General features: G+C 50.3%; 8 protein-coding genes across 8 annotated transcripts; 3 read left to right on the forward strand and 5 right to left on the reverse strand.

The window, feature by feature from the left end:
- Window positions 1-483: 483 nt before the first annotated feature.
- Window positions 484-1,116, forward strand: ALT_3564 (YbhB/YbcL family Raf kinase inhibitor-like protein; the record flags this gene model as incomplete). The annotated part of the gene is made up of 1 exon (XM_033564422.2): window positions 484-1,116. The coding sequence occupies one exon, from the start codon at window positions 484-486 to the stop codon at window positions 1,114-1,116; it is 633 nt and encodes a 210-aa protein (XP_033420313.2).
- A 217-nt stretch (window positions 1,117-1,333) lies between these two features.
- ALT_3565 (uncharacterized protein) lies at window positions 1,334-4,291 on the reverse strand (the record flags this gene model as incomplete). Its single annotated transcript, XM_089599597.1, has 4 exons — window positions 1,334-1,422; window positions 1,478-1,855; window positions 3,397-3,918; window positions 3,979-4,291. The coding sequence occupies 4 exons, from the start codon at window positions 4,289-4,291 to the stop codon at window positions 1,334-1,336; spliced, it is 1,302 nt and encodes a 433-aa protein (XP_089455935.1).
- Window positions 4,292-5,007: 716 nt separating this feature from the next.
- Window positions 5,008-9,482, reverse strand: ALT_3566 (MFS transporter; the record flags this gene model as incomplete). Its single annotated transcript, XM_089599598.1, has 9 exons — window positions 5,008-5,579; window positions 5,643-5,697; window positions 6,059-6,349; window positions 6,421-7,329; window positions 7,389-7,630; window positions 8,064-8,146; window positions 8,207-8,956; window positions 9,016-9,213; window positions 9,313-9,482. The coding sequence occupies 9 exons, from the start codon at window positions 9,480-9,482 to the stop codon at window positions 5,008-5,010; spliced, it is 3,270 nt and encodes a 1,089-aa protein (XP_089455936.1).
- Window positions 9,483-10,042: 560 nt separating this feature from the next.
- ALT_3567 (GFA family protein) lies at window positions 10,043-10,605 on the reverse strand (the record flags this gene model as incomplete). The annotated part of the gene is made up of 3 exons (XM_033556518.2): window positions 10,043-10,123; window positions 10,187-10,395; window positions 10,485-10,605. 3 exons carry the CDS (start codon window positions 10,603-10,605, stop codon window positions 10,043-10,045), a joined length of 411 nt encoding a protein of 136 aa, XP_033412409.1.
- A 1,158-nt stretch (window positions 10,606-11,763) lies between these two features.
- On the reverse strand, window positions 11,764-12,645 carry ALT_3568 (uncharacterized protein; the record flags this gene model as incomplete). The annotated part of the gene is made up of 1 exon (XM_033556517.2): window positions 11,764-12,645. One exon carries the CDS (start codon window positions 12,643-12,645, stop codon window positions 11,764-11,766), a length of 882 nt encoding a protein of 293 aa, XP_033412408.2.
- A 790-nt stretch (window positions 12,646-13,435) lies between these two features.
- Window positions 13,436-14,122, reverse strand: ALT_3569 (uncharacterized protein; the record flags this gene model as incomplete). The annotated part of the gene is made up of 4 exons (XM_033556516.2): window positions 13,436-13,486; window positions 13,541-13,750; window positions 13,806-13,924; window positions 13,981-14,122. 4 exons carry the CDS (start codon window positions 14,120-14,122, stop codon window positions 13,436-13,438), a joined length of 522 nt encoding a protein of 173 aa, XP_033412407.2.
- A 2,958-nt stretch (window positions 14,123-17,080) lies between these two features.
- ALT_3570 (putative C6 transcription factor (Leu3)) lies at window positions 17,081-18,996 on the forward strand (the record flags this gene model as incomplete). Its single annotated transcript, XM_033556515.2, has 4 exons — window positions 17,081-17,376; window positions 17,445-17,882; window positions 17,931-18,190; window positions 18,242-18,996. The coding sequence occupies 4 exons, from the start codon at window positions 17,081-17,083 to the stop codon at window positions 18,994-18,996; spliced, it is 1,749 nt and encodes a 582-aa protein (XP_033412406.2).
- A 2,877-nt stretch (window positions 18,997-21,873) lies between these two features.
- optB (small oligopeptide transporter, OPT family) lies at window positions 21,874-24,323 on the forward strand (the record flags this gene model as incomplete). Its single annotated transcript, XM_033556514.2, has 2 exons — window positions 21,874-23,587; window positions 23,656-24,323. 2 exons carry the CDS (start codon window positions 21,874-21,876, stop codon window positions 24,321-24,323), a joined length of 2,382 nt encoding a protein of 793 aa, XP_033412405.1.
- Between the last annotated feature and the right edge of the window lie 407 nt (window positions 24,324-24,730).

A 24,730-nucleotide genomic window follows, 5' to 3' on the forward strand; every position in this document is an offset into this window, starting at 1 on the left:
ATACTCCCGAAATCTCTTAACTGTACTTGAGGTTGGTTCTGGTCGGAGAGAAGTTCCACTCCACACAATCAATCCGACTTGTCGTACATGAGAAGGGGTGAATTTGCAAGACGTATTCCACAAACTTCTTGGCTTTTTGGTCTACTGGAAGAGAGACCGCATAATTCGCCGAACTCCAGTACTGTCGCCTCCTAAACACAGTGCCTCATGAAGTCATCCAGAAGTGGAAGCAGCACCCGCTACCGGGCCGGTTCAGGCAGACCTTCCTCATTTTATACAAATAACAACACCCAGCAGTAGCTTTCGTATCCTTCCTCTCCCAGGTACTATCTGTTTCTTTCACTTTATCTTATTTTTTCACTGGCTCTCGGACCAGATTAAATCAAGCTCACGCTCGACTCTTCTCGAAGTGATTGCTCAAAGTCAAGCACTCAATCTCCGTTGCTATCCCGGCATCTGGGTTGACTGGTGCTAGCCAGCAAAATGACCGGGATCCTTGACTACCTCCAGTGCGCTCTGGGGAAGCTTCTTTATCGCGTACGTGGCCATGATTCGAAGCAGATCATCAGAGGTGCTGCTTTCAAAGACCTTCCCGAACCCAACATGACCCTTGAAGCGCCAGAATGTGGTCCCACCGGCTCAGTACTGCTTGACTTCCATACTTGTCTCGCCGAGGACAGCAAGGGAAGATTCCCTGAGCTTCGCTGGACTCCTCCTCCTCAGGGTGACGTGAAGGAGTATGTGCTGATCTGCGAGGACATTGACCTGCCAATTCCACGTCTCGTGATCCATCATGGCCTGTTTTTCGGTATCCCTCCCACAACCACCACAGCAACACATGCCGACATCAAACAGAAAAATGACGCAGGAGAACGACTGACTCGCTCTAATTGGAAGTATGTTCCTAATCTCACCGGCAATTCTTATATTGGTCCCGCTCCACCTCTGGGTCACGGCTTGCACCGGTACATTTTCACCATTATCGCACTCAACGAGCCTCTCCAGTTCGACCAAGGAGAACAGGTCAGCAAGCAAATGATCAAAGAGGCCATGGTTGGCAAAGTCATTGGCTGGGGTCAGTGGGTCGGACTTTGGGAGCGCCCTTGGCCCAAATAAGCATACGCCCAAGGTTCTTCATCGATCATGACAAAGTTACGAGACTATCATACCCTCGAGTGGAGGCAAGGAGAGCATGGGAAGGATTCACTGAATTATGATTAGCAGGGAAGTAATGAGGTTGAACCGGTAAACAGGTGGCTCCATGTATGCACTTAGTTCTCTCCACCTCATCCCTACAACCGAAAAAAGTTCTTGAAAACACATGAAACTCTATTCAAAGACAGATGAACCATCCCCGCCCTCCTATCTTATAATACGGTACAGCTGATCCCTCGCGCAGGGTCGATAACCACATCGTTTCAACTAGTTATATCAGTCAGATTCCGCAAACGAGAAACAAGCAGGACGCAAGGCTCACTGAACTGGAGCTGAAACTGTTCCATGAATATCACTAGTCGGTGAACGATGGACTCTATTGAAGCGTCCCAGGATCGAAACGACACCGTCCCAGTACGGCGCGTATGCACAGTCTCCTTTGGTCGCGCCCGCATGACGTCCCTGAGAGCTTCCAGAAGCCCCAGCAGCCTCATGAGATTGCGACTTAGCAGCATGCGTACAAGCAGAACTGACTCCTCCTCGTTGAGCTCCGTTTGCCCCAGCAGCACAGCACTTCTAACACAAATAAACGGAGGTAGCTGCTGTTCGACGGCAAGAATTGTCGGGTCGAACAAGGTGTTCTGCCGATTGATACTGTACGCCGCACAAATCGCCTCGAATAGGAGGAGACATTGCTCTGCTAATGTAGGAAAGGTCATTAGGGATGCTTGGGCGCTTCTGCTGCAGTCCTTGCATTTGATAATCGCTTGGCCTTGGCTGCAGACACGATGAATCAAATCAAAAACTGTTCCAATTTCCACAACGGTGTGAATGTCACGGAGTTCGTTCATGAGATGCAGCACTTCCATGGAACATTGGCACGTATTCTCCGTCTCCATTGTTGATGCGATGTCGTGAAGACTCCGATGATGAAAAAATGTGGGGATACTGGAGTGAAAGACGAGGTCCGGGTCAGATATCTTGACAATGCGTGCGGACATTGCTAACATCATCACATTGTCGAGTGAGAACTGCCGTGGTACAAATCAAGGGAGAAGCCCTGTTCCGAGCTGAAAGACCAATGGCTGCCATGAGGGTTGCAGTGACTCTCACGGCTCCGTGCTATTCACATGCACAATCGCATTCTACCATGGAAGCCAATCAAAACAGCGTTTGGAATACACTTCCCGTTAGAACATTGATAAGACGGCCTCACCATTCTCCGCAGTTGACTGGACGGATCCGAATGGCCTGCCCCTGAACAACCGTGATTAATGTGGCACACGCACGTTTCCCTGGCCAGCTGGGGGTCACACCAATTTCGACAGCAACATTGCGAAAGGCATGTTTGCGAAGGATCAATGATAGAGTAGCGGTGATATTCGACGCAGGGACATCATCATGCTGACAGGTGTAAGTTTTGTTCTGACTTTCTACTAAGCTGCACACTACTGAGCGAGAGAGCTAGGAACAGGCACAAATCAGGGAGATCACGAGGCCGATTCGATCACCGATTTCGGTTCTTGAGATTGGGAATCGATATTAATGAATCATTCAGGCATTGCTTGAAGAGACTATGCGACTATGTCTGCCGCAATAGACAAGTATATCGCTACAGAACCCACTATCATCGTCACCTGGTGAACATCCTCATCCTCATCATAAACAGCTGTAATCTCCGATCCGTATCCATCAACATGCTCAACCTTCCACGCGAAGCAGGTATGGCCAGAATCTGCTGCGTACAATATTTTATGCGGCGGATGATGGCCAATAGCCCAGTCAGCCTTGCGTACAACACTTGATGTACGAAGAGACATCTCTCCTCCAGCGGAACACAGAAGCCGCCGACCATTAAAGGACAATTCTCTACCTCGGCCCTGAAATGAAAAATACCACTTGCGTGCCTTCGGTTGCTCCCATCCATCGCACTTTCCTGTGCAAAATCAGGCTGAAGAAGCATATGATCGTGCAACTCAGGCAAAACGCCTTCTATCAAACGACCGTCCCCAGATATGAGGTCTTCAAGTGTTGTGATCAAACTATCAATGCTAACAACCACCACCATGAGGAGATTAACTCGTGTCTTGGAACAGAGAGCACATTGCAGAATAGCTTCTGCCAAATGTTGCACGATTCGCTGAGAGCCCAAGACGGAATCAATCGTGGGTGATTGTCCTGTTCGAGAGGTACAAATGTTTATACGGACGAGTTCTCTGATAATTTGTTCGGGGCACTGACATTGACACTGGCGACCAGTCGCAGTACTCACGGGCGTGAGGCTCGGAGAAAGGTTATTACTTGGAGAACCAACGTCATTCGGTCGCTTCCAAGCTCTTGAATGGGCAAGCACGTTGGCTTGTTCTGTTGCAGTCCACGATTTTCCAGACAACCCCTCTGCCATTGAGAGCTGCTGAGATTTGAGGGAAGCGCCTTTCTTGAGGAATTCAGGATAAGAGGCTTGAGTCGTCGCAGGGCACTGAGTACTGCTGGTAACTGTCTCGGTGGGCACGGGGTCATCTGCGAGATAAAGGCTCACCGTCGGCGGATGATTCTCTCCTACCGGCGGCGACGTGGGAAAGCTCTTCGGTAAGGACTCCGAATCATTGTACCCTTGTTTCAAGACAGCCAACTGCCTATCATTCTTGGGGTTTTCGAGGGCCAGCGCATCAAAGAGATCGCTCTCCTGTGCGAGTTCGGGACCTTGCTGAGAGAGAAATTCTTGCAGCCAGCTGTCAGAGGAAAAATCGATGGCATCGTTGACTATGGCACATGTTCGTCAATGAATTTGCCTGGTTACGTCTCTCAGAAAGTGTAGTCTACCTGCAAATGATGGCAGTTGATCCTTTTCGCCAAAGGTCGGCGTACTCAGATTAGTGTCATCGAGGGAGATATCGTCTAGCATAGTCTGGTCGACGGCAATGGTGTCATATGCTACTGTTTCTCCAAATCCCTGTGGGAAGTCGACTTCGTCATCCTTCTTATTGTGCACCTGGCCTTCCTTGGCTTTTCTCTTGGAAACTGGCGCCTTCTTATCTCGTTGGTTACGGCGAGGGTCAACGCGCTGCGTATCCGGTGGGAGGCCGGCGTATTGGGACTCCCTCCTTTTGGCTGGTCTTCCCAGCCGCCGAGACATGCTGTAGATGCACTCGATGTTATGCTTCAGGCACCTTCGGCAAGACGGCTTCTCATGGCTACACCGTATCTTGGCCTGTTGGCATGCGTTGCAGGTCGAACGCACTTTAACGCTCTTGGGAAGTCGATCAGGGGATGGCTTCGACTGTTTGTTTCGGTTCATCCCGACGCAAGAGAGGCACGACCGAGAATGAAGATACTGTTCTGGGCAGTAGGTGTCTTCCTGTTCCAGCCAATTCATTCTCTTACTGTGGTTTGTATATACGAGCGGTTTGCAATTTGGCACTGACGGTCTTCCGTGCATCGATGGACTAGAACGTCTCTTCCTATTCCCATTCCCTTAAGCCGACAATTGAGAGTGCGAACAGACCATGAGGTAGCATTGACACTGCAGCCCTCTAGCCATTCATGTTACATGGTTCATGTTTCACGGACGATGGATGCTGAGACCTGGAATACCGAGGCGAGTCATCCAATATTGATAGAGATACATGCATGCTCTGCGTGTGCGTTGCAATTCCGCTGTGAGAATTGTACTATGCTGATGTGTGCCTGATGGTTACACAGAGCAACGTCTCTGCTTCTTCTTGCATATCACGTTTGACAGGGCGTCCAAAAAGCAGTCTGACATGATTACTTCTCGAATTTGATTCGCTTCATCGAGCAACGTAAAGTTCCAGCTACGGTCTTGGTACACGCTGACTGTCCTACATGGAATTATATGACCGCCTGCTGCTGATCGACCCCGTAATTTGCCTCCATGGGAATGATGCCCATGCTCTTCGGATCCTCTGTCCTGCATGGAGCCGATCTGAACCACGTTGTGGTGGGCACCAATCCTCCTGACGCCGTTGTCGTCGTCGTTGCCGCATCATTGTCGACGTAGAAGAAATTCCCTGCTACTGGCGGTCTCAACCCAGCGATCTCAACAAATTGTTTGATATCAAACCCTCCTCTCCCCTCTTTTGTCGGGGGAAAAATGTGCCCAAAGCATTCTGGAAACACATAGTCAGGGTCCTGCTCGTAGAGAAGATAGACGTATCGATGGCGTGTGTACGGTGGCGATTGGGGCGCGATGTATTCTGCTCCAGGGGAAGTCCTGTTGACTAGCCATCCATTCCCATTGCCGTTGCAGTGACTCGTAGCAGATGCCGTCATGTGCGGCTGGTACCAATGTAAGACTGTTGTCGAGCAGGATTCCAAGACCACGTCGATGTCGACGAAGAGGAGGAGGTAGGTGCGCGCGGCGTTGAGGTTCAGAGTGCTGATACAAGGTATCGGGAGAGCATCTGTTCGTTTCCACTCGCATAAGCTCCAGTCTATATCCGTTAGTAGGATTGTGATGGACGTACCTGGTTGTTTGATGGTACCGCCTGGAGAGATCCATGGGGTCGAGGGGTATCGCATCTGGAGAGTGGGAGTTCCCGGCGGAAGAGTCCACTGTGCTGAGGATATGGCTGTGAATAAGATAAATTGTATAATTGTGTTCATGGTGACTACGAAATACACCAAAAAATGTCCAAAATCCTGATAGATCGACTACCTGTCTGCTCCAGGAGACGGAGAGCTGACAGATGAATTTATACGCAGCAGAATGCCAAAACTAACAAAAAGAGCGCTGTGTAACTTGTATACTTCCGGTAAATAAACAAGCATGAATAAAACCGTTCAGATGTCTCCTATCTCATCCAGCAATTGCAATTTCTGCAACCCGCTTTCGTCTCCATATCAATCCTTTCCAATAGACCATCCCCAGTAACGGACTCACACTTAACATCGCCCCCGCCACAGCCCAGTACGTAGTCTGATTCCCCCATTTCAGTATCATCGGATGGATGACGGCCGTTGCGGCCGCGCCCAGGAAGCATCGTACGAGGTTATTGGCCGCCATGGCGGTGGCCGGCGTGGTGTAGTACAGATCCACGATGAGGACGTTCATCACGTTGTATGCGGCCGTGATGCAGAACGAGATGAGGAACACGAGGGTCAGCGCCATGCTCAGTGGCGGTTTGCTTTCTATCAGTGCGCCGTACCAGGCGACTGTAAGTGCCGCTGCGATCTGCCACTTATCAGCTCGTTGCAACTACAACTGCAACCCTTGAAGTATGGGGGGTGGCAACGCAATCGTACCGTCATAGGAAGCCCGATCTGCAACCGTGCTCTCTCGATGGGAAACACGCCATGGTCTTGCTTCTGGTTTTTGGAGATGGGGTCGCCGGTTTTGCGACGGAGGCGGATGTAGTTCCAGTCGACGATCAGGCCGTTGAAGGTTGCGCTGAGGAGGGAGCCTAGTCCGGCTGGGATGAAGCTGAGGCCGATGCCTAGGTCGCTTAGTCCGTAGATTTCTTTGAATTGGGAGGGGATACCGGCTGTGACGGAGTAGTAGCTTGCGAAGACTATGCCGTTGACGACGACAAGCGGGCCTGTGGGGAGTTGGAAGAGGAGGCGGAGTGTGGATAGGGGGTTTGGGAGGGTGATGTTTGTTTTTTGAGGCTGTGGATGGGCGTCGCGGCAGGTGTCTGGGGGGCATTGGACGTCACAGTTGGAGGTAGCAGTAGCATGTTGTTTGTGCCACCGGTTCCAGACTGATTGATTCCATCCTGTAGCTGGGATTGAGCCGTCCCCGACAATCGCGCGACAAGTTTCCGGGAAGAAGATGACGAGCGGTATGAAGAAGGTTGTCGCGGCGAGGGCAAGAAACCAGAATATAGCCTGCCAGCCCAGGTACTGACTCAGAAAACCGCCTAGAATTGGGCCAAGGGATGGAGCTAGGATATTGCCCAGCGAGGTGATCCCCATGTACACGCCTCGCTCCGCGGATGTGATGACGTCCGCTGCCACAGCAGAGGCGAGTGCGACAGTCCCGCTGCTTCCACAGCTCTGTACGGCGCGGAGGATCAGAAGTGAGATATAGTTGTGTTGGAGCGCGAGAGAAACGTTGCCGATGATGTAGATGACGAAGCAGAGGATGTATGCTGGGCGTCGGCCGGTTTGGTCCGCGAAAGAGCCCATAAAGGAGGGAGCGAGGCCTTGACATATCTGTCTCTGTCAGTGGTCGCTGCTTGAAAGAACGAAGAAGTCAGTGTATGGAAGAATACCATGTATGTAGTGATGGTCAGATTGATCTGAGAACTGGTGACATGTAGATCTGCCGCGATGGAATTGAGGGAGGGGTAGTAGATGTTGGCCGAGAAAGGCGAAAAGCTCGAGGCAAGAGCGGCTGCAAGAATGATGAGGCGTTTCTGTCCATTGGCGAAGACCGAATACCGCTGTAATCCAGGATGAGAGGAAAGGAGTGGTGTCGATTCAGTGGCTGGTGGTTGAGAGATACTTGACTGCCCTGTCATAGTGTGATATTCTGGGCTGCACATAAACACATACAGTCTATATCCTTTGGCAGAATCCTTACTTTTAATAATTTTCGACCTTATCTTTAGCATAGTTCACTCTATCCAAATGCTCAGAACTACGACAATCCGGCACAATTCAGTCAGATTAGCTAGGTGACTATACGTATTCTAGGCCTCGATATCCCTACCTTACTCGGATTTAACGACCTCAACCATCTTTTCTAAATGTCATATCTACGCATAGACATTGCTCTCTCTGACTGTCTGGACTCTGCAATCCGTCTTCATATCTTTGGCAGAGGCTTATCCTCTTTGACTTCCCCGGTATAGATATGAGACGGCCTGAACAACTTGCCGCGTTTCACTGAAGGTACCCAAGGTCAGAAACTCGCCGATATCTTACCGGTTCTTGCAAAGACTTACACATATACTCCCTCCAGTGTGCCATTACGCCCATGATACGCTGAGCCATCATGGCGGCCGGAATCATATCTGGTTCGAACCCTCTGCAGACACCCTTAGCCAACGTGTCACATCTCCAGGCTGAACTTGAAGAGGACTCTTACATCCCGGTAAAGACAAAATTCCCGTAGAAGTCAGCATTGGGGTAGAGTCCTCTGCTCCCGAAATAGTCGTCGGCCGAGGCAACCTGCTCTATCCGTTCGGCGACTTTTAGGAGACTGTTCGAAGAGGTATCCAAATCCTTGAGAATGGACCTGATTGGAGCAACTCTGGGATCCACCCCCTTGTACGAGCGATGTCCGTATCCGAAGAGTCTTCGTTTGCCCTGCTTCACCTCTTTGATGAAACTGGGGACCTTCTCTGGCGTTCCGATCTCCCGCAGCGCGAGGTTGGCTGACTCGGTAGCACCGAAATGAAGTGGGCCAAATGCTGCGCCTGTTGCTGTTATCAAACACGATATAGGGTCTGTGAGAGATGATGCTGTGACCAGTGCTGAAAATACTGATAGAGCCATGCCATGGTCCGCGTTGAGCATGGCAAAGCGCCGGAAACATGATAGCTTTGTGGGATCTGGGCGTCCGGTAGTTTGGTCTACCAGACCCGCCATCTGGAACAGATTCTCCAGGTAAGATTTGTCGCGAGAGGGTTGTGCAAACGGGATCCCTCTTCGATGGCAGTTTACCAGCCCGAAAACGACCGCGTAGGCTGCAACGGTTCGAGTGATTGCGCGGTCGACCTCCTTGCTATTCCTTTGATATAGATCGGGTTTAGTTGATGCAGGAATACTCCCCGGGACGTATGCTAGACAAGCTGAAAGTCCGGCTAGCATAAGAGGCAGGGGTGAGGTGGTCCTTCTGTAGTGGTTTACCCTTTTAGCGTGGATTCGAAGCTTCTGATGACATGGATGACTCACGGCAGTGTTTCTATGGTCCTGTGCGCGCTTTTGGAAACCATAGTCATTTCCTCAGCGAGCTTCCAGCTCAATTCCTTCTTCTGCAAGGCAGTAGGATAAATCCCCCAAACGAGAAGATGCAGCATATCTTCGAAATCGCTGGCCCAAAGCTGCTCCAAAGTATACCCACGAAACAAAAGGAGTCCCTTCTCATGATCGCTAAGAAACCTCAGTCTGTCAGCTGTATCATCTCACCTAGAAGCTCAGGGTTCGCACGAAAAACTTATCGCTGTTTCCACCACAGTAGTATTCTGTAACCCGGGGTCGTGCACGCGTAGTCCACTGGCGACTTGATCAGCTCGGTCCGCGCCAGCCGCTGGGGCTTTGATCCTCTTGAAGTCCGTCGCCGAGACTGCATTTCGTCTGATTGGGATTTCATACTCCGCGTTGGTGCGCGAGTCTCTGATGTAAAGGGACCCCGATGACATGGCTGCTGTTTTCTGAATCCATTTGAGATGCTCTTCTGGTCAATGTGTTCCTTTTATAGTAAAGGTATGTATATAAATGTGCCGATCGGCCATAGCTCAGGCGTGTTGAGCACGTCCTGAAGGAGGATGGGAGCAAGAAAGTTAAAGTTCCGCACTTTGTTCGGGGGATTAGTAGGGAATTTTACACCAGAGTCTGCTTTGTTATTTTCCCCAAGCAACTTGTCAGCCATGTTTGCACTGCTTGCTGAGTATTATCCACTGGTTTCTGAACAAATAGTGTGCCCAAAGTTCATACAATACAGACTGAAGAGTTTACCTCAAGACAGAGTAGATTGAGGATGGCAACTGCGACACATGCGGTTTTGGAATTCGGAATATATATTTAGTTAATACAACACGCTTCCAAACATATGAGGTCCAGTTTTTCGGTGAAAGTAGTACCGTCCCCTGTAGCAACAAGGTGTCTTCAAAACCCAAACTCCATTCTCGTATTGCTGAGCTCGTCGTATATTAAAATGGCTATTCATTCTGACCAAGAAAGATTCGTGTTTTCGTCCCATCTATTGGGGCATGTGCTCGAAAGGCTTGGCCAGGTGCTCCTGGCAGAAAGGAAGCTTGCCAACGGTCCAGATTTCGGTATCCTGGACAGAAACACATGTAGTTAGCATATTTCATCCGATAACACGCCTCCTGAATCCACGTACCGGCTTCAGATTCTTCTTGATGTCGGTGTCCAAGGTCCCAGCCTTGATGGCGATGATCTCTGGGGCAGCGTCCGGATCGTGGGCAATTGGCGAACCACATTCCGAGCAGAACATACGATGAACAGGCTTTCCAGAGCTTCCATTCTTAGCGAAGCTCTTGATGGGGCCATTGATCTTCAGCTTGTCTTTGGGAACGACCGCAACGAGCGCTGCAAAAGGGTGTAACCATTAGCAAACAACGATTCTACGTTAAGGTCGCAAGATTTAAGAAGCAATAAGAATAAGATTGACAACGTACAGTAAGTCGAGCCAGTCTGACGCTGGCAGTCATCGCAGTGGTCATATCCCACCAGAGCGGGCTGATCCACATCAATAGTGTAAGTAACTGCGTTGCAGAGGCAGTGACCAGTAAGAGGCATTGTGGCTAATTCGACTGATAATAACTAATTGGAGGAAAGGTATCACGATAGAGTCAACAAGGTGCTCAAAGTTGAGTACCTTTGTAGAGAAATGGCGATGAAGGGGGTTATTTATACCCCCAAATCTCCCCCTCCTTCTCCTCCATCTGATTTGGAACCACCAGCCATTATTTTGTCAACCACTAGTGGCGTCCCCATTTCAATAATGAGCAAATGAAGCTTATGCCGCCGGTCAGTTGAGAACCGGCCATGTTTGGCTCTGGGAAGAATGATGGAGGGGTGCCCGCGGTAGAAGCAGAGAGTTGCGTCACTGTCGCGCCGAGCTTATTTCTGTTCGCTTCTCACCTACTAACCAAAAAGCTTTAGTAGCGCATTCTAGCTCCTCTGCTGGATTGCCATTTGGTCTTCTGATTCGGCCCTGATATTGAGCCATTTGACCAGTATTTGTCACTGGGCATTTTTAGTTCAAAGCTCCGATGGAGTTGCAATTGATCTGCTGGGGGTGAATGAGGGGCAGCGACCAACAATCGGCGGTATGAATCAGAATTATCGACAATAGACCACTGCGGGGACCACATTCTACTCGGACATTATGATATTATTTCAAATCGACAGGACAAAGTGCATTCTCAAATATCTCCGTTGACCCGACAATGAGCTCTGATTGGCGTCCTTTTGCCCCTGTCGGGATTCCTAAATCCTAGCCCGCGCAAAGATTTGTCACGCTTGCATAAGATGAGACTCGGTGACAAGCGGTCCAACGAGCTGAAGCAAGACAGCAAAGCGACTAATACCTTAATCACACTTTGAAGTATCTGACTAACGATAACTTGAGCCGGTCCGCTTGGAGCTCATTTTCCGAATCGGGATCCTCACGCTTCCTCCTGGTCAATTGGCTGGCAACCTAGCCCGGACGCAACAATGCACTACAATTTTGTCCTCTTAAGTGACTCACACCAGTCTATCTCGATTCTCAAGAGACGGAGTATCAATTGGTACGGACCGAGACCATCTGGATTGAAGCAAGGACGAGGTTCGCGCACCACCTATCCATACGGCTAATAGCTTTCCTCCATCGGCGGGGTATTGCAAGGGCGAAAATAAACACGACCACTCAGATGCGCACAAGGATTTTCGATCAGATCTTTGCCGATCCTGCTATTCCAATTCATATGGTGCTTTGCCGGGATACGACGATCGGCGCGAGTGCCTCTCCTGATTTTGGGATATCCCCGGTATACTGGATTCAGACACGCCATTAATTTGAATTTCCGGTGTTGCCAGGCCCGATGGTTGTCCAGGCCGTAATGGCCCAGGAAGCTCGTTGGCTGATGGGAAGGGATTACTCTTATTGGCTGCGCCATTCGGTCCATGAACCTGCTGCCATTTTTCACGGGGTGAATGCATAGTTTGACCATACTCCGGCACTGGTAATTCAGCGGACGCTACTGAAAATCTATGCGAAGAAGCCGAGGTCGGAGAACCCAAGGAGATAGAGTTGTTTTCCGCACGCTCTTTCAGGAGGTTTGCTTTCATGACCAGTCGATCGACCAGCGTTGCATGTGCTTTCTTGAGGGTCTTTTTGACAAAGCTCGTGGCCCAGATTTGACATCGCATCTGGACGTCCTCGCGCAGGTACAATCCTTCCCGAGGAGCCTCTGGTAAGCCCAGCTCGATGGTCTCGCGAGGTTCGCCCGGCATATTCCCGCAGACAGTCCATTTATCCCGAATATCGAGTCCAGTCGGTGCGTAGACGTGTGTTTGCAGACCGCGTGGAAGATCATGGAAACAGCCTTTGTAGCTGACATTGCCCTGGAGAAGCCCTCCGGGTAGATATGAGATTCTGTCAGTCAATTCGTACCAAATGGTGTGGAACTCGTCTGCGGGCGCGAAGCTGGGAGGTTTGCATTGAGCGAATTTGATGACCAGAGGATTCAGCTCTATCATCTCCCTATGGTTGTGCAGTGTCTCCACAACTATGTCTCTGCTGATGTATGGGGGGAGGGGCGTAATGGTGGTGAAAACTGTCTGTTTGACCATTGTGCTGACTGCTGACGCCTTCCGAAGAAAGCTACTTGGTGCCTATGCGAACTTTGACATCAACAAGCAGTAAGTCAGGCTATATCAATGCAGCGATCACGGTGCACTGGGGATTTGAAATCTTTCTGTCGTGGAATATAATTAAGAAAGAGCAGTTTACACATAAAAACGCCAGAGCCCAGATTGTTGGGACCTCTTGAGCCTTTCAGCCTTAATAATGATTGCCGAGTACGCAATTATGTGGCTTGGATAATCTCCTATTTTTACCAGTTCTGTGAAACTGAGTTTGGAGCTGGCGGTGCTCACATGGCCCCAATGAGCTGCATTTTTGGCCCCTCCCAACCCCGCACCGATCATTGATAGGAGAGTCAAGTGCTGAACAAGCCACTGGCGTTCTAAATCATCGAGTCATTAGAAAAGTATACTCTCCGTTGTTTGACAGAGTATTCAGCTGCACAATGCTTCGAGGCTTGTCAGCATCTGTGTCAGCTTATTGAATATCACCGACGAAAACTTTTCTTTCGTCTTGGTGCCCAACGCTAAGCCTTGTCTAGAATTGCCTGAGGTTATGAGGCCTAAATTCTGGCATTTCAAGGCTGAACTATAGAACTATATACTCCTTACTATGAGATGAATCATTTTTCTTGAGAATGCTCAGACGCTACTTTTCAAGCCGTCATATACTCGAATTCAAAAGAGGAAGCTTGAAAAGATGGCCAGACACCGCCTCTACCGAAGCCACAACACATCCGCACGGTGGAGTCTCCAGCCCCCGAAGATTCTCTCCTGGTCATTCCTGACCGCTGACTCTTCTGACATGCTCTATCTTATCGGCAGCACTCTAATAGCAGTTTTGTCAGTCTGATTACCAACACCGGAGCCGATTTCCGCTTACCTGCATCTGAGCCGCCATCCCGCCCGAGGGGTTCTGCCCTCCATACACAAAGGATTCAGCTCTTTGCGCTTCTCGTGCATCATCCTTAGTCACATATGCATCAAGGCCTGCGTTGACGGGTGGAAGGCCCAGTTCCTCGTTGCGGTTGGCAATGGAGCGAACCTGAGCGGCGACGGAACCCGCACCAGGCGGCTTGTTGAATGCGCGACCCTTGAAAGATCCATCAGAACCATAGAAGATCTACATCAGCGAGTGGGTGACTAACCTCCGTAGCTTGTATCTCTCGTGCATCCTCCTGGGTGATATGGCTCTGCGGCTTCCTCGAGATCTCATCCAACTTCGTGTCAAAGTTCATCTGCCGCATCGCCAGGCTCTGCGCCGTTGCTAAAGTGCAATCAATATCGGATGCTCTCCTTTTTTCTACGATCGAAAGAACTAACCTGCAGGTCCTCCTCTTACCGGCCCTTTGCCCGTCAACTCGCTCTCCGCTTGTGCTATGACGGAGACATCTTCGGGTGTGATGCGCTGGCCAACCTCGGCCGCGCGTTTGAGCTCGCTAACAGAAGGGAGATCGAAACTCATGCTTATCTATTACAGTTAGACGAAATATTGACCTATACAGTGAATTTTGAATAGACTTGGTAGTTGTATGTTGTTTGGATCTATCAGTCGCCTCAAGTTGGGATGAACTGACAGTGACAGTGATGTCACGGTGAGTACATCCCGCCATAGAGCACATTGACGGCAACAGTTTCATAACAAAAGCAATGACAATGCACCATCTGATATTATGCTTGCCACCTTAGTCATAAGACGTAGTTCAGAGGAAACCATTTCGTATCTGATGAGCCCTTCGTCGAGAGTACAATTCCAAGATAACCATCTACACAAATCGGTCTCTAGCGCTGACGAAGGTAGTTATTGATAGTTTAGATACAGTCTGGCAGTGCACTATGTACCGGAGGCTAACAAGGTAAGCAAGTGGCGGTTGCTTATTCCTAGATGGTATCAGTAGGTCTCTTAGAAGAACGGGCATATAGAGTACTGAGGCGAATAGGAAAAGCTTCGAACTATTCTGAGCCATCGATAGTGATTCTTGATCGAGATAACCTAGAAAGCAGGTGTCTCCATGGCAATATGCCAGATCGATCACCAAGCAGACTCCATGTATAGCAGATGTACTGCAAATGCAACCACTCAGGCGATAGCAGCCAAATTTGAAAGTGCCTCCGCTGATTTCCATTGGAGGCTCTGTGCGACGAAGGCCACTCAGCCACGAATATAAGTAACCCGCGCTCACAGTGGATACCAAATTTCGGCACGCTGTAAGCTATTGCAACATTTGTAACTGTCAGGATCTAATTTTCCGCAATAGTCGAGATTGCAGGACCCAAGTCATATTTCTGGAAAGGAGAAGTAGGATGTACTACTCAATATGCACAGTGAGTTGTCAATTGCGACACAGCAACACGGTGTCCGCTTCATGGGCAAGCTGAGCTGAGACATCCAACTTGTAAATCAAGTTTTGTCCAAGCGCGAATTGTTTTCATGTCACTTGCTGGGCAATAGCACCTAATGCCACCTCTGGTCCATGTGTGGGACTGTAGGATCCTCAGTCGTAAAAAGAAGTCCCAAGATCTTCGTAACCGTGATATCGGCAATGCTACCATTGAGGATGCCCGCGGAGACTTGCATCAACTATCGCAGCGTCGCAGGCTGAGAGAGAACATTTGATGGTATGTCAATTGTATGAGAATTTGATGTGATTGAGGTGTGCTCATCCTACCCTGGACAACCACACTCTTGACATTCTAGACGGATCGGGTATCTTGAAAGCCATGTTGTCCAACAGGTTCTATTAACAGATGTAGGGCTTGTGTGACAGCTGAAGTGCTTCATCTAGACATGTGACGAGTGGCCGAGCTGTATTCATTCAGCAAAGACAGAGGAGAACTTGAAAGCTTGGGTTACTTGCACACTTAGTTGCGAGTTCATCTTTAGAGTACATCTCTGGCAGTCTCATGTAATGTAATCGTCCTGGCGTCCTTTGGACATGTCGGGAACATGTTTGCTCATGAAACGCGGGATCACAGAGCATCGAAGCCAGCCAATTTGTGTAAGCATGGCAAGGGCTTCATATTTGACCAATCAGTTATATGGACCGTTAGGTACAGTAGCAATGTCGTAACTGATAATAAGCGGATGGCCATAGGCTAGCGAAAGAGTCTAGTCACAGTGGCTTTGACCTGGGAGATGTGCACATCAGTAGGCGCAACAGATGATGGGCATGAGGTTCCTTTTCTATACAGTTCCCGAGACACTAAAAAGAGAGGAAGCGGAACTTTGCTATCAATTCGCAATTGAGACTCGAGGATTCCAGCGGTACTGCCCGATGTTGCTCGGTGCTCCTTTGGGGAAAAGCCGGAGGGCCAATCGGGGTTCCATATCTCCGGCCTGATAGCTTATCTCCGTGCCGGTTCCGGGCCTGATGCTGGGGTATAACTATAGCGTCATTGTCAACAACCCCCCGGTAGAAGTCGAGCAGAGGGTCACCTATGAGTGAGATGGAACGCCGAGTAACGGCTGAACTATGATGTTCATGCTGAGTTATAGCAGGCCTTTATAGGTCAGATCTGAATAACGTCGACCATAATCCGTAATCACCACTTGTATTCCCGAATCCTTGTCTAGGAAACGTCTCGTGTTACGTGACTCTCTCCCATAACCGGTAGTAGCCTTGCTGAGGATGGTATGAGTCGCGACTCGTTAAGTGAATGTTCAATCTCTATCCTAAGATTACCTTAGCCTCATCTCCAAAACTCGCCAAAGCAGTCTTCGTCCAGTCAATGCCAATTATCGCCAGCAGTCCTGAGGCTTTCTCCACCAGTCACGGACATTATGGCACTATCTCCGAAGACCCAAACTTCTTCAACTCGTAGCTCTTCTCGCCAGTCCAAAGGTCATCGCGAGGAGTATCAGGGAGAGAGCTCCTTTACACTATCAGTGCAGGAGCAGAATGCAGAGTCTCTGCTACGTTGTTCCCGATACATGCGAATGATAGCAGACGAAATGGACCCCCAGTGAGATTCTTCACCCCTTCCCGAACATTCCACGGTGGGTTCCATGAGCAACGCTAACAAAGAAGCTTATCTTAGATCTTTGCTTAAGCGAGCCAAGAAAGCATGCACAGAGTGCAGACAACAAAAGGTAAGCCTCTGCTTACTGAATGCTGGAGTGCATGGCCTACTCCAAGTGTTTCTTCTTGACTAACACTCAGTCAATAGCACAAATGCGATGCGTACTTGAACCCTGATCAGCCATGCACAAGATGCCGAAAGTCCCAGATTAAGTGTGTCATCTCAGACCCTTTCCGAAGGGAGCATAAACGCCAGTATGGTTGCACCACTTGTGTGGTTTGTGTTGACCGAAGGCTGACAAAATCCACGCAGGCGTCGAGCCGAACTGGAACATGAGGCGAATGAGCTCCGTCGACAATTACAAGCTGCGCAGGCCCCAAACCATCATGCTTCCCCCATAGCTATGCTCACAGCTGCAGCAGAGATGGGAGTGCACTCTGCAAGCAGCGAGATTGCATTAAGTCTTCCTACTCCTCCTGCTCCTGCTCTTCCAACTCCCCCGGCTTCTGGTCCTCCTTCGTGCGCCGCTGCTCTTCCTGTTCCATCGTATGCCCAGCAGCTGCTATCCTCGGCAGGTCTAGGAGAGCCTTTAGCCCAAGTGGATATCGAGGCGGACAATCACCGTCTAGAGCCGACCGTTCCTCGTACCCTGAATAATGTAACGGTGAAGGCAGAGGAGATCGATGATCTGTTCCAAGTGTCAGTCAATGGCAGCAGTTGGATGATGGCCCGCCAAGTCTATTTTGACGCTGATTGTGATGCTACAGGTTCTTCCGTGAATATTCCCAGTTCCTTCCCATCCTCGACGTCGGGCTGACACCCAATGCTTACTACACACAATCTCCTTTTTTGTTCTGGGCTGTTATTGGGGTTGCGTGCAGGTCTTACCCGAAAAATCCAACTTTACTGACAGCTCTCTCGCGGGGTATTGTTGAGATGGCTTTACTCTCAGCCTTGTCAACCACACCATGGCACACAGTTCAGGGACTGCTGCTGCTTCTCACTTGGCCCTTTGCAAAGGACAAAACTCGGTCGGACGTGACGTTCACCTTGAGCGGCATGATGCTCCACATTGCCATGCAGAACGGCACGCACATACCCATGTCCAGCCATGAGTTTTCCAGGTTTAAAACTCCCGCACCGACCGAAGCTGATATGGTTCGGCGATCGGAGCTTTGGGCACATTGCGTGATTGCATATCAGAAGTGAGTCGTTAAACGCGAGGCTATCTACCGTTGCTAACAGTGATATAGCTCCTGCATTGTCAAAGGGCAATTGGCTCGCACTCTCAATGATATGCACCAGGAACTCGGGCAGAGCCATCGCTTGTTCCAGAGAATTGCTCCAGGATTGGTGCTGAAGCTCAAATGCTTGGATCTGGTAACCAGATGCAGCGCGGCAGTAGTCGAAAACGGGGTGCGAAACTTGTCTTTGGAACAGGAGCGCTCGTTGGATATCATTCTCCGCACATATGAGAGCCAAATGACAGACTTGGAAACCCAGTTCACTTCCGGTACGGCCTGGTTGATCTATTCAAGGACGAACAGCGCTGACGCATTTACAGCAGTCGACAGATTCCACGTAGCTCTGTGCCGCTTGAGTATTCAAGTCTTTCATTTTTACAAGACCGGAACCCTAGCTTCAACCGGCGCCCTGCCTCGTCTTTTGGCCGCAGCTTGCCGAGTCATTGACTTCGTCCAATCTTTAGGTCAAACACCCGGCCGCCTGGTGACTACCCCCGTCCAGATAAACTTCGGGCTCCTCCTCGCTTCAGTGTCCCTGCTCCGCATACTCAAGTTATACACATCGTGCGATCTGGATCTCGAGCGAGCCAGGGCCTCGTTCTTCTCCGGAATCAATCTCGCAAAGGAGATGTCCGTCCAGCAGAACGATAGTGCCGCCAAGGCCGTCTTCATTCTGAACCAGCTCTGGAATAGCACCAAAGCCTACCGCAAGCCCGATGGCAGCGCGTACACATCCCTCCGAGTGCGGGGCCGTCTTGTTCTCAGTCCCGTCCTCGACGCGGTCTGGTGGTGGCGCGACGAGAACGAGCCACAATATCGTACTATGTATCTTCCGCAGGGGGAGGCCGCGGATGGTATTATACCTCCCATTCCTGAAACTCATCCCGCACAGGCTGATGACCCCATGATCTCAGGAGCTGAGAGCACCCGCAACCCCTCCAGTGCGGCCGCCAGCACGATGGTCAACTCTGCGGAGAGACAGGACTCAGCTCGTGCCGACGACCACTTCCTCGCTGATTTCGAGTGGGCCTTGTGCGAGGATGAATTCTTCCTGTCTACCGGCCCGTATACCTAAGATCATCAACAGGGGTCCGAGACGTAAGGTGGACCTTTGCGGAAGGATAGTGGACAAATCATGTTTGCATTGATCTTCAGGATTTACAGTTCGCCGCATTGCCCTGAGCGAGCATCTTTTTGCCATTGGCGGAGCCATTTTTCTATTCAAGAAATCTTTTTGTCAGAGTACAATAATTGTCAGGTGATTTTCATGTCGATAAGAGTAATACTGGCAATAGCAATAGCAATAGTCAATAATGCCAGAAGAAATCTTTACTCTTCTCCTTCTCAAGCTCAACCCCATAATTTTGCCGAGTAATCTCCGCCGGAGCCCATCCAGATAATCCTGCGTTTCAAGCGGAATCCTCCCTGAGATCGAAGCCAGATCTCGCCAGAGACTGCGATTGCCAATCAACCAACCAAAAAGATATTTGTGGTCCGTTTCTAGATTGTAATAATGGTGATCAGAGAGATGCCTTGCTGACACATACTTTGGCTTCGTCGCGACGTCGTAGATAAAGACCAGGATAGTTAAAAGAGGTCTTCCCGTAGCCCGCACAAATTAGACTATCCTACGTTAAACGCAAACTTGATAAGATGGTCCAATCCTGAACCGTCCTTGGTCTTGGTCCATCCTTAGTCCACCGGAGCTAGTGCAGAATAAGCAGGAGGTTAAAAGGCAATATATCCAGGGCGAGGATATGGGGGTGTTCCTTATCTGCCTCGCTTGCCATGTGTCCATGGATACCATTAGCGACGGCGCTGTAGCGGTCTTAGCGCCGGGCTAGGTCCTCCGTCCTATGGGGCAAAGGCAAGCGTGAGAGATCAGAGACGGTCTAACAACGCAGAGATACCACTGCAGAAGGTCTAAGCGATTATTGTTCTTTAGTCTGGGCAGAACAGTCGTCGAGTATGAAGTGAGGGCCAAACTGAAACCTGAATTTATGCTGGTGCGTGGACTTGTGAGAGTACTCGGACCTTTTGACAGAATCGGCACGGAGTAGACAGACGCGCTTGCAAACTTACTGTCTTACCTCGGGAAGTCAATGAATCTGGGAGGGCGAAATTGGTCTAAAGTCAAACAACAGGAGTGTACAAACAAGCATCACAATCAGGAGTTGTCCTTGTCTCAGCCGGACCAAGGGTCAAGTAACACCGGGGACGTGGCCATCTGAGAAATCGCTAGAAGGCAAGTAATGCTATCGCATAATAAATCCTTTTTTTTTGCATGGGGAAGGTTACACCAGTCAAAATTACCAAGGACTTATCCGCTTCGGCCCCATTTCATGTCCCCCCTCCCTTTTTAGGCGTCTACGGCCAAGTTCCTCGGGCTTTTCCGCTCTTAATTCTCAACCGTCATTGGTAGCGGTTATCGTTGGCTTATCACGGACAAGCCTCGAGGGTGGCCCCTGGGCGGGCGCCGCAGCAAGCTTATCATCCGTCTTGTTCCAAATCCAATCCTCCGCATCCTCCTCCGGTCCTTCCCAGCGACATATCTGAGACATACTTGGGCTTCAGATAAGTGAATCTTGCCACCGAAGTCAGTGATTCTGCTCCCTATGCTTATCCCGTCTGTCCAGAAGCCACATGATCCTTTGTGGTGTGGTATGTAAATGTTCGGAAGCAAGCCAGTGGCCACTGTGTGATGCAGGAGACCACGCTACCCCGGATTTGGCAGATATGGCCGGACTAATTTAGCTCCAGCCAGCCCCCCACCATTTAGTCTTGTCTTTGGACGCTTGAATTTGAGTCTAATCAAGGATAGCCGAAGTATTGCCTTCTCCTAATGTCGATCGGGGCTTAAGCGACAAGCCCGCAAGAGGGATGTAGAAGTCGACCGGTCCTGGCTTTTACCCCTCAGCCAGTAATTGGAAGGCAACCTGGGGAGAGGGGAGGATTTGAAATACCAACTGATTCGAGCAAAGGCGCCGTCGAGTATCCCTGAGACCTTGTGCGACCTGGACATGGGTTCGGACTTCCGGCGGGGGCAATCAGAAGTCGTTCCAACATCTAATGACATGCGGAGTTGATACTAGGGCTCCCGCACGCTGCTATCAGTATTGGACAGCTTCTGAGCGTTCTCATTTCTCGCTTGACCCGTCAGTCTCTCTGGTGCCACCAGCGTGGTGGAGCACTGCCCACCAGAAATAAGAAAGAAGAAGCTCTGGTTGTGCCGCTTTCCGGCCATGGCAACAGGGGCGCTAGTATAGCTCCGTGACTGTCTCGCCGATAACTCGCAGTCTAGGTTCATGTCTTTCAGAGATGGAACCCAAGACTTCCAACCGGTCGGGTTCCTCCAATGGGAAGCTATCATTGTCGAATCCTCCGTTTTCACACGTGTCGAGAATCACTTTGGAACGGCCCATCCTAGAACTAGCAATCGATCAGACCATGCGTTTATTGACTGGTTACCCATCAGGGTAACATCTGACAAGTGCAAATGACTTATTCTCGGTGGCGGACAGCGAGCCCCATTCCCCTCCTTGAGATATGATCTTTGAGTGGCTGAAGTCATAGTAAATGAAAGTATCCAGAGATAACGTGGCGGGTTACCGTCGGATATCTGGTTGGAATGGGGATAGCGAGTCCTGCTGGGGTGGTCGTTTCCTCTCAGTGATGGTTCTCGACCGCGCACCACTCTCACTTCCTTATATAACGTGACCCGCTGCATCTGCTTCGCGTCCGACCTTCCTCCCCTTCTCTTCCCCTCTCATCCTTCTCTCATCATCCAATTCTCTCTCCTGCCGATCGTGTATGGGAACAGCCTGAGGTGGATCCTTCTCACGACGGCGCTACTCCACTATTACTGCTTCTCTTATCCATTGCAGACATCCTGCATTGAAAATCCTCTTCTATTATCTGCCACCGACCTCAACCGTTCAATCCTCCTCTCAGGATGAAGGAGGAGAAGATCGTCGAACCCACGGTCGCCGTCAGCGACAACTCTCTGGCGGACGAGACGGCGCCCGATGATGTCCTGAGGCATCTCAAGCATATCAAGGAGCAACATCAGTGGGATCCCAATCTCCCTGACGATGTGGTTGAGGAGCTCGATGAGGCCCTGCACACGGACGACAAGGGCGCTCGTGCTGGCGTTGCCCATGAACTTATGGAAAATTCACCCTACGTTGAGGTTCGCTCCGCGGTTCCAAACTACGATGAGGGTGGACACACAAACACAATCCGCGCCTGGACTATCGGCTTGGTGTTTGCGACCCTTGGTTCAGCGCTGAACATGTTGTTTTCTATGCGCCAGCCGTACATCGTCATCCCCTCGTACGTGATCCAGGTCGTCGCCTACCCGGTTGGGGTGGCTTGGTACAAGGTAATGCCCAGCAAGCAGTTCAAGTTCTTTGGCATCGATTGCAACCTCAACCCTGGACCGTTCAGCAAGAAGGAGCATGCTCTTATCGTCATCATGTCCAATGCTACCTTTGCCGGTGGTGCTGCTTATGCGACGGATGTGCTGCTTGCTCAGAGAGCCTTCTACAAGCAGCGGTTCAGTTGGGCGTTTGAGCTTCTGATGTGCATATCTACCCAGACTCTAGGATTTGGCTTGGCTGGTTTCTTCCACCGGTTCCTTGTCACGCCAGCCGCCATGATCTGGCCCTCTACCCTCATTAACTCTGCACTCTTTACTGCTTTGCATGATCGCTCAAAGCCCGATCCACGAAAGGTTTCCGGATGGACAATTGGAAAATACCGCCTCTTTCTGTACTGCATGATCGGATCATTCGTCTGGTACTGGTTCCCCGGATACATTGCTCCGTTCTTGAGTGCCTTCGCTTTCATCACCTGGATCAAGCCCCAGAACCCGGTCATCAACCAGCTCTTTGGTGGCTGGACCGGGCTTTCCCTCGTCCCCATCACCTTTGACTGGACACAGGTCTCTGGTTTCAACTTCAGTCCCCTGATCTCTCCGTGGCATGCGCACATGAATACTCTTATCGGTATGGTGATATTTTTCTGGATCACCACAATGGGCCTGCACTATAGTGGTATGTGGTACGGCAAGTACCTGCCCATTAGCGACTCGAACAGCTACGACAACACCGCCCACAAGTACGAAGTGTCTAAAATTCTCACCCCAAATTATGAGTTTGATCAAGCCAAGTACGAACAGTATTCGCCTCTTTTCCTGTCCACCACGTTCGCTCTGAACTATGGTTTGAGTTTTGCTACCATGATCGCCGTACTCTTCCATACTGGACTCTTTCATGGAAAGGAGCTGTGGGCCCGGTTACGCAAGTTCGGTGAGGAAGAGGAAGACGTCCACGGGCGTCTAATGTCCCGATTCAAGACCGTCCCATTGTGGTGGTATGCTGTCCTTTCTCTGGTTATGATCGGAATGGGCCTAGGCGTTGTACTGGGCTATCCAACTCATTTGACCTGGTGGGCCTTTTTCGTCTCCTTGATCATTGCGGCTGTGTGGTTCGTGCCCATCGGTCTCGTGCAGGCGACGACCAACATTCAGATCGGACTGAACGTCATTACGGAATTCATCATCGGTTACATGCAGCCGGGACGCCCTATGGCGATGATGCTCTTCAAGACCTACGGGTACATCACCATGTCGCAGGGCCTGTATTTTTGCCAGGACATGAAGCTGGGTATGTCATTTATCAAAACAGAAGTGTCGACGAATTAGCATGATAGAGCTGACTCGAGTACAACCTAGGTCACTACATGAAGCTCCCGCCTCGCGTGACCTTCGCCGGACAGTTGGTTGCCTGTTTGTGGTCCTCGATCGTCCAAATATGCACGATGAACTGGGCACTTGGAGCAATTAAGAACGTCTGCGACGCAGAACAGGCCAACCGCTACACCTGTCCCAACGGCCGCGTATTCTTCAATGCTTCCATCATTTGGGGTGTCATCGGCCCCTCCCGCATGTTTTCTCCCGGTCAGATATATTCCGGCCTCATGTGGTTCTGGCTCGCTGGCGCCATTTTGCCCGTTGCCATCTACCTCGGTGCTCGCTACTGGCCCAAGAGTCCCATCCGGTACCTCAGCGCGCCCGTCATCTTCGGTGGTGCGGGACTGATTCCCCCTGCGACGCCACTGAACTACCTCAGCTGGGGTATCGTAGGTCTTGTGTTTAACAGATACATCCGCAACCGTTTCCGCGGATGGTGGATGCACTACACCTACGTTTTGTCAGCAGGATTGGACGTCGGCTTGGCGCTGTGCACTATCTTGATCTTCCTCACGCTTCAATTAACCAACACGAGTTTCCCAGACTGGTGGGGTACCAACATCGCCGCTGACACCATGGATGCCTCTGGAAAGGCCATCCAGATTAAGTTGCCAGCCGGCGAGAAGTTCGGTCCCGGCTCTTGGTCTTGATGCCGTGCAGATTGCACGTCCACTCAGACAAGCGACCTGTTAGGTTCGACTTGTTAGATATAGGTGGAGCAATGTTTGTCTGAGTTATGGAGGTGTTTGTGGGGGGCTCTGTAGTGTTCTTTGTATGGTTTTTATGTCGCTCTGCCGGGGCTGGACATGCAACCCATGGCAATGATAATAATGTGATGACTTACGATAATGCTTGTATGGAGCTACTCCAAGGTCATAATATTCATAATCTGACAACAACTTTTAAGACTTACTGAGACGGAAGTCTGGATTGCTTCATAGATATTGATATTTATATAATGCCCTCTGCACCAGCAGGAAGCGCTGCTCAACGGCATCATGCAGGGGACCAAAAGAAACCCGAGAGATACCAACAGTGCGTAAGGAAAATGATCAGA

The sequence above is a fragment of the Aspergillus lentulus genome (assembly GCF_001445615.1).
Source record: "Aspergillus lentulus DNA, contig: Alt08, strain: IFM 54703, whole genome shotgun sequence".
Taxonomy (NCBI): Eukaryota; Fungi; Ascomycota; class Eurotiomycetes; order Eurotiales; family Aspergillaceae; genus Aspergillus; species Aspergillus lentulus.